General features: G+C 36.2%; 1 protein-coding gene across 1 annotated transcript; it reads left to right on the top strand.

Moving 5' to 3' along the window:
- The first annotated feature begins 916 nt into the window (after positions 1–916).
- On the top strand, positions 917–1,862 carry LOC101547876 (olfactory receptor 502-like). The gene has a single exon (XM_004613637.2). It carries the CDS (start codon positions 918–920, stop codon positions 1,860–1,862), a length of 945 nt encoding a protein of 314 aa, XP_004613694.2. The 5' UTR covers position 917.
- The last annotated feature ends 7,371 nt before the right edge of the window (positions 1,863–9,233 follow it).

Genomic DNA, 9,233 nt, shown 5'->3' with positions numbered 1-9,233 from the left:
GAGTCTTTATACTGCCTTTATACATAAATGCAAGAGGCTTAAGGTTAACCTCTGTGCACTCATTGTCAGATACACTAATATTTAACTTTAAATTTTATGGTAGCATTATTTAACTTCATTTCAGATAGCGCAGTGTGTAGGGTGTTTATCTTGCAAGCGGCCGACCCAGTTCAATTCCTCCATCCCTCTCATAGAGCCTGGCAAGCTACCGAGAGTATCTCACCCACAAAGCAGATCCTGGCAAGCTATCTGTGGAATATTTGATATGCCAAAAACATTAACAAAAGAAGTATCACAATAGATATGGTACTGGTGCCCACTCAAGCAAATCTATGAACAAGGAGTCAACAGTGCTACAGTAATTCATTGTCTCAGAATTTGAGACTTCATATTCTGATTCTACAACTGTTATATGCCCTTGTAAAGTTAAGTAAATTCTATAACCCATCTTATTCATGCATAAAATAATTATTATTAATGCAATTTGATTCTAATTAAAGAGAAATATACATAAAGATACATTTATGTTATTTTTATTCTTTTTTATCAAGCACTTTATAAGTGCTTCTCATTAGTGTCTCTACTGCAAACCTTCAATTAACATATATTTAATTGTGTTTACCATTATAATTTGTTATCCTTTAATTTTTATATTGTTTTCTTTAATCTGAAAGCCACAATAGTGTCCATATGGAAAATATACAATATCAAAAAAGAGACATAAAATAAAGATATATGAACTAATAAAAATTTTCTGGAGTTTCTCCTAAGACAAAAAAGAGACTCAATATTGTATATAAGTATGCACTTATGCTTATAAATCTTTTTTTGCTATGAATTTCCATATGTATGAAGAAAATTAAACTACTGAATATATAACTTTCTTCAGTAATGTTTTAGCTGTTCTAAATTGTCTCATGGATTCCCTGGGGAACAGAAACTACACTACAATAACAGAGTTTATTTTACTGGGCTTAACTGATGACCCCGTTCTTCGAATCATCCTCTTCCTGATCATCCTTTGCATCTACCTGGTGACCATCTCTGGCAACCTCAGCACAATCACTCTTATCAGGGTGTCTTCTCAGCTCCATCATCCTATGTACTTTTTTCTGAGCCATTTGGCTTTTGTTGATATAGGCTATTCCTCTTCTGTCACTCCCAACATGCTTGTAAACTTCTTGGTGGAGAAAAACACAATCTCTTATCTGGGATGTGGCATCCAGCTTGGTACAGCTGTTTTCTTTGGGTCGGCTGAGGGTCTCCTTCTGGCTGTCATGGCCTATGATCGCTTTGTGGCAATCTGCAACCCACTCTTGTATGCCAACAAAATGTCTACACAAGTCTATGTTCAGTTACTAACAGTGACATACATTGGTGGTATTTTTGATGCTGCTTCCTTCACTATTTCATTCTTTTCTTTGTTCTTCTGTGGCCCAAATGAAGTGAATCATTTCTTCTGTGATTTTACTCCTTTAATTGAACTCTCATGTTCTGATGCCAGGATTCCTGCAGTGGTGCCCTCCTTTACTGCTGGCTCCATCGTTGTGGTCACAGTGTTTATCATAGCCATCTCCTATGTCTACATCCTCATCACCATCCTAAAGATGCGATCCACTGAGGGGCGCCAGAAAGCCTTCTCCACATGCACCTCCCACCTCACTGCAGTCACTCTATTTTATGGGACGGTCACATTCATTTATGTGATGCCCAAGTCCAGTTACTCAACTAACCAGAACAAGGTGGTATCTGTGTTCTACATAGTGGTTATCCCAATGCTGAACCCCCTCATCTACAGCCTCAGGAACAATGAGATTAAAGGGGCTCTGAAGAGACAGCTTGCTAGAAAGATATTTTCTTAGTGAAGCATGTCTTTTTATATTTTAATATTATTTTAATGTAATAATAAGAATAAACAGCATCACTGTATCACTGTACACTTCATCCTGTTGCTCATCGATTTGCTTGAGCGGGCACCAGTAATGTCTCCATTGTGAGACTCATTGTTACTGTTTTTGGCATATCAAATATGACATGGGTAGCTTGACAGGTTCTGCCATACAGGCAAAATACAGGTCCATCACCTGCAAGGGAATGCCTTATCCCTTTGAACACTATCTCTCCCGCCTCTCTAGATTTCCTTCCCAGTGCCACAAGTAATGCTGGTTTCACCAATTAGACTGAACATTAGCTTTTTTACATTTTTCTATCTACAAAGACTATAAATAGCATATCTGTGGTAAAAAATATAGCCATTTACATGTGTGAATTGAATGATCTAATATCAGATTGTAAGTCAGACATCCATGGTGAGTCACCTTAAAAAATTTTAAATTATAATAGAAATATGTGTTGTTTCAAATGAAAAATACTTAGTTAAATACCTTTTCAATGTTTATTCATTTTTTAGAAAAATAAATCTCTGAGTTCAGGTTATTGTACTTCTAATCCTTTACAACTATGCCCAGTTTCAGCTGCCATTTATCCTCAAAGGAGGGCGGTATGTATGCATAAGTCTGACACTAAGAGAAAATGACCAAGCTGAACAAGAGAGGACATTGGAGCAGGAAGATCATTTCTAGGAGTGGTTTCTTCCCACCTCTGTTTTGGTTCCTGATCTCTAGTCCAGTCTCCATAGACCCCAGAAGAATGACAGGTCTCTGACTGACCTGTGATCTCTGACAGGCTAGACTTGCAAATTCTCTGTGGGAAGAACAAGTTCTTAAACTTTCTTGAGTGTGAGTAGGACAAACTTTCGGATCATGTTCATGCTCAGATCTTGGTGATACTCAGGGAGCTAGGGAGACAGAATTGTCTCTCTCCTGTGTGGTAGCTCCATGAACTCCTTTAAGGGGCTTAATCATCCAATATATTCAGATCTGTGGAATAGTTATTACTTTCTCGACCATTTTTAATGTGTCAGATACAAACTTGCTTCTTTTTACTGGCATTAATTATTAAGACTACAAATTATTTAATCTACTTTTTTATTGATTCATCTATGTAATAATTATGTTGATGCTAAGTGAAATGAGTCAGAAAGAGAGGGACAGACATAGAAGGACTGCACTCATTTTGGGGGTATAGAAGTACATCACATGAGTCTGACACCCAAGGGCCAGGGGGATTGACCCATAGCTGGAAGCCTGCTTCATGAGCAGAAGAGAGAAGGATGATGGAATAGAGAAGGGATCAGTAAGAAAATGATGGCTGGAGGAATAAATGGGATGAGAGTTGCGTGCCGAAAATAGATAATGGAACAAACATGATGACCTCTCAGTATCTGTGTTGCAAGCCATAATGCCCAAAAGTAGAGAGAGACTATGGGGAATATTGTCTGCCATGGAAGCAGAAGGAGGGATATACCTGGGATATCGTTGGTGGGGAATGTTCACTGGTGGAGGGATGGGTGTTTGATCATTGTGTGATTGTAACCCAAACATGAAAGCTTGTAACTATCTCACAGTGATTCAATAAAATTTTTTAAAAATTATGTTGAAAATAGTCAACGTCTTATGTTCCTATATTTCAAGAACTGTCATTGCTCTTTGGAAATGTAAGTGAAAAAAATATCAAAAATATTGACTCATGGAATTCATCTTATAGTGTGACAGAGATAATTTAACAGGTAGTGATTCAATCAATTAGACAGGCTTCTAAGTTGACGAATGGAATAGCAGAGCGGAGTAAGGAAAGGGAACAAGACAGGGAAGGGAATGCAAGTTAAGTCTCCCTGGGAAGATACATCTATGCAAGATTGCAGGCGGTATGCTCACTTCTTATTAACTATGAGTTCAAAAAAAATATCTGCAAGTCTAGTCTTTCTTGTAATTCACCTTTGATGTTTCTCTCCAATAAATGGCAGACTTCTTGTTCTTATTCAGTCCCATTGTGAATAAAATTAAGCACATGATAGAATGTTAAATGTCTAAAATATTATGTTTCAGCTAACAGGACATAAGGCATTGCTACACCAGGAACTGTGAGAACTCAGAGAATCAAACCTAACACAAAGGTACCTCTTTCCTGTGCAAAACAGGAACCAGAACAAAGGGTTACAAAGTTAGGTTCAGGTTTAGTGTTGTCTTGGATTGAAAAGAGGATATGTCAAAACCCAAAGCATATCAATTTGATGATGTTAGTTGTTTCAACTCTATGTTTGGACAGGGAACATGAGCAAGTCTTATAACATTTTAGTTTGGGGAACTGGGGAGTCTCAGTCTTGAGAGGATATAAAATGAGCAAATATACATGCTGACTCAGGAATTACAGATAACCATCAAAAGTAAAACATTTCAAGGCAGTTTTATTCCTAAGGACAATTATTTACATATCACACTCAAAAACGAACAAAAAAGCAAATACAAGACAAAGGAAATAAGGTGTCAATAATGGAAGTCTGTGGAAATAATTGACCAGAGAAACAGAATAATAAAGATTAAGCTAAGGAAATTAATAGACACAAGCTATTTCTTTATTTAGAAAGAAAAGTACAACTTGGATATGTATGCAATCATAAAAATTAAGGTTTTATGCAAGCAACCACTAAACTTCATTACTGAACATTTTAACTGGTAGTATTTAAACCAATCATTTTCTTTTTGGCAAGCTCAATTCTACCGGTTTTTAAACTGGATCTCAAGAGACAACTGAAACACAAAACCATCCTAATTTAGAAGTTTCAGGACCATACGTGAGAGCAACATAGATAAAAATAATGTCATATATACATATCTATATATTGAGGTCTTGCTCTAAGGAAACATTATTTATAAAAATGATATATTCCATATTTTGACCTAACAATCTAGACACATTTTACAGTTAAAGAATAATTTTTGTTATAAAGTATGTTGCATAGATGATATTTCTTTTTATTAGGATGTAGAGGAAGTAGAACATTCATGAATGTCAATTTTGTCTTTAGAGAAATCAAAGGATTTTGATTCGTTTTCCATAAAGAAGATATTTTTAATCTTGCTTTTTAAATGTCATACTGTTTTTCTATACAAACACTTACTATTCTATACTGCATCACAAGCAAATCATAAAGACCTTATCTGGTGACATTGAGGTCATCTGCTCTTTATACCAGTCAGACTTTTCCTAGACACTATTGAATAACTATGGGCATTATGTAAAACAAATCATGCCAAAAACTTTTGTATTTTCTTTTTTCTGTGTTCTTATCCTATTCTTTTTCTCCTTTTTTCTTCTCCTTTTTTTCTCCTCATTCTCTTCTCTTCTGCCTTTGTATTTTTTGAAAAATTATAATTTTGGCAAAAGTGCCTCTTTATTAATAAAGCATGTATTGATAATATAATTTTTGCAAAATTGTATTTTCTAGTTCAAGTTATTCGTGTCAGTAACAATTGTTTGGCAGATATACATTAATGTAATTGGTGGATGTTAGCCCTCTTAAGAAAAAAATGTAATAGCTTTGGAAAAGTCCAAAATTCAATTTTTAGCTAGCCAACTAAGAAAGGTAACAATTTGATGTTTGACGATATTGTTTGATGACACTATTCATTTGTTTTTTTCTTTTGGGCTTTTTTGGGTCACACCTGGCAATGCTCAGGGGCTACTCTGGCTCTGCACTCAGGAATCACTCCTGGCAGTGCTCAGGGGACCATATGGAATGCTGGGATCAAACCTGTTTTGACCACATAGAAGGCAAATGTCCTCCCCTTGGACTATTGTTCTGGCCCTTATTAACACTTTATTAAGTAATTTAATCTATGCAGACTGAACAGTAAATTCAATGCCATTGAACAAATGATGAATATATATTACACATATTTAGAAAAAACAGTCAACTACAGAAGACATTTTCTTTTAAGAAACAGTGTATGCAAAATAAAATTGGTATTGTAAAATAAAATTAGTTTAAACTTATTTTAATAGCTTTTAATTATCTAAATTATCTAAAGTACAGCAATCAAGTCAGAAATCAATAACAAAAATATGACTAGAAACCAAACCCATGGAAATGAATTTATAACTCATGGTTAAAAATTCATATGAAACCTAGAAAACAACTTAATAATAAGAAAAATACTGTCGAAAAACATTAAATTCAATAAACAATGCAAGTCAATAACATTTACATCAATTTCTGTAAGGAAATGAATAATAAGATCCAGGATTGTAGAAGGAAAACAGTTATAAGGTTCATAGCAGAAATAAGGCATGTGGAAAATTAAGAGACACAATAATGTAGGTATATGGCGTATTATTATTTAGAGATTTTAATGTTTTTTTTTTCTTTTTGGGTCATACCCAGTGATGCTCAGGGGTTAATCCTGGCTCTACACTCAGGAATTTCCACTGGCAGTGCTCAGGGGACCATATGGGATGCTGAGAATTGAACCCAGGTCGGAGGGTGCAAAGCAAATGCCCTACCCACTGTGCTCTTGCTCCAGCCCCCTAGAAACTTTAATGGACTGATGAAAAATTTATAAAAGAAAAGTAGAAGGAACGTGTAGAAAATACAAAAAGCTTGTAAAGTGGATGTAAGTACATATGACAATATTGTCATATGAGAATAAAGTAAGACTTTAAGATTGGTTATGAGTAATTCAATAGAAAAACCATATATTGCCATAGGCATTGCATAGTCAAGTGAGTTACAGATTATTGGCTGAACACAACAGTGTTTACAGGGTAACAGGATACTGAGTTAGCGAGTCTCATTGTCTATGATCTTGCAATATTACCCACAGACTGCATTCTCCCCAAATCTCCTTGGAATTTTGATGCTACTATTGATTTGCACCAGCAGAGGAACCCAGGTTTGCCCCAGGCCAAGATCTCCAAGCTTGCTTAGATTGGGACTGGGTTTCTTTCACTCAGATTCCCCATTTTCTAGTAGCTAGGCAGCACATCCAGCAACAGCCCTTGACGCAGTGTAATCCCATCAACGGGCAACATCCTGGAAGAGAGTGAGCAGAGACATCTGATAGACTAGTTCTCACTCTTGGAAAACCTGACAAGCTACCAAGAGTTTATTGCCCCCATGGAAGTGACTGGCAAGGTCCCCATGACAAATTCATATCCCAAAAACAGTAACATATATACATATCTCTCGAAGAGCCCAGCAAGCTACCAAAAGTATCCTGCCACACTGGCAGAGCCTGGAAAGCTACCCATGGCATATTTGATATGCCCAAATCAGTAACAAGAGATCTCATTCCCCTGACCCTGAAGGAGCTTCCAATCATTGGAAAAGAATGGTATGGAGAGGTTGCTAAAATCTCAGGGCTGAGAGGAATAGAGACATTACTAGTGCCCGCTGGAGTAAATCAACTAACAAGGGGATGAGAGTGATACATTGACTTATTTGCACAATTGTATTATTCTTAGGAATTGTTTTTAATTTTGCTGTTTCTCTGTTCTAGCATATAGACCCTTCCCTGTGACTCAAAACCACCTTTAAGTCCTTGCTCAATAAATATTCATCTGACCAAAAAGCAGTGGCTCAGTCCCTAAAGAATGCTACTCCCCAGCTACCCTATTTGCTAAAATTAAATTTTTGCTGTTTCTGATTGATCCACAGCAATGTAGAATATAAATAATCAAGTAAAATTGAACCAATTAAAAATAACTAAAATGAAAAAACTAAATTATCATATAACCATTAAAAGAACATAATCAATTAAAGAAACTCCCACAAAGTGTAATGACAAATTCCTCAATACATTTTACCAAATATTAAGAACTTTAAATGGTGAAATAAAATTGTGCTGCTCCAAAAATTTATTGATACAGCAAGATAAGTATGCTTCAAATCAATGACATTGACAGTTACCTTCATTTTAAACTTCTTCATATCTATACTTGTTCTAAATAGCAATAAACTGAACCTTCTTATCAAAAGGAACAGATGACTGGATGAACCAGGAAGCAATCCAACTTTTTGCTGCTTATAAGAGACACACTTGAATTTGCTTTATTTGCACAGAGTGAAAGGGTGTAAACAGCCAAAAAGGCTAATAGTGAATGGAAAAGAACAGTGACAAGGACCAGAATATGGGGATTAAGACATGGAGTAAACCCACATTTTATTTTTAGCACCACATACCATCTTCCTAGATCCACCAGGAGTGAATCCTGAGCCAGGAGTAAGCCCTGGGGTTCAAATAGCATTTGAGAAACCTCACAATGCCTCCAGATATCCATTTGAAAGATTGGGAAAGCATCTGAATTCCAGCCTTCTTTCCTCCCTGGGGACTTTAACTACCCCATTTGTGGGATGTATTAGCCTAGAGGCTGAGCAGGTTGTATAGACTGTAAAGGACTTTCCAGAAGGTCTGAGTTTTCAGAAAAGGAGTGAATGAATGAGACATAAAGTGGTCTTGAACACTAGAAGTGGGAAATTGACAATGTGAGTCAGAATCAACCAGCACAGAAAGCTTGAATTCCTCCATTCCAGTTATCCGACTGAAACATGGGAATTATCCTCAAGATTGAACAATCTGCATTGTAAAATCATTATAAGAATTAAGTGTGTATGAATTCTTTAGCATAGTTCTCAGCAAAAAAAAAATAACTTCTGGATAAAAGTTTGTTTTCATTGCTTTGTTGGTGTAAACCACAATTCCTCAATGATGTGGGTTTATGTTTTGAAAGAGAAGATTCTAAAATTAGGGTAAGAGAATTACATGAGACTGATTTTTAGGGCTACAAAAGTCAGTATTCCACTTATTTCACTATTTGGAATGTAAAAATTGAGGTTATTCACTAATAATAGAATTAACTTACATTTTTTAAAAGCTATATTTAAAATTCAACTTTATGGATTGAAGAGTGTAAGTGGTAATGATGTCTTGCATGTGGCTCACTGTGGTTTGATTCCTAATATTGCATATGTTTCCTTGACCATATATCAGTGGTCAATCTTAATACAGAGTCAGGAATAACTCCTGAGTCACCACCAGGTATGGCCCAACCTATAGCTCTGTAGCACTGTTGTCCCATTGTTCATCGATTTGCTCAAGCGGGCACCAGTAACTATTTTGGCATATCGAATATGCCATGGGTAGCTTGGCAGGCTCTGCCGTGTGAGTGAGATACTCTTGGTAGCTTTCTGGGCTCTCTGAGAGGGACGGAGGAATCGAACTAAGGTCTGCCACATGCAAGGCAAACGCTCTATCTGTTGTGCTTTTGCTCCAGCCCTATGGTTGACAGTGCTACAGCCCAACCTACCAAATAGAAATAAAACTTAACTTTATACC

Source organism: Sorex araneus, chromosome 6 (assembly GCF_027595985.1).
Source record: "Sorex araneus isolate mSorAra2 chromosome 6, mSorAra2.pri, whole genome shotgun sequence".
In the NCBI taxonomy this organism is placed as follows: domain Eukaryota; kingdom Metazoa; phylum Chordata; class Mammalia; order Eulipotyphla; family Soricidae; genus Sorex; species Sorex araneus.
Note: the sequence above shows the minus strand (reverse complement) of the source record. Positions and strands in the feature narration are given on the sequence as shown.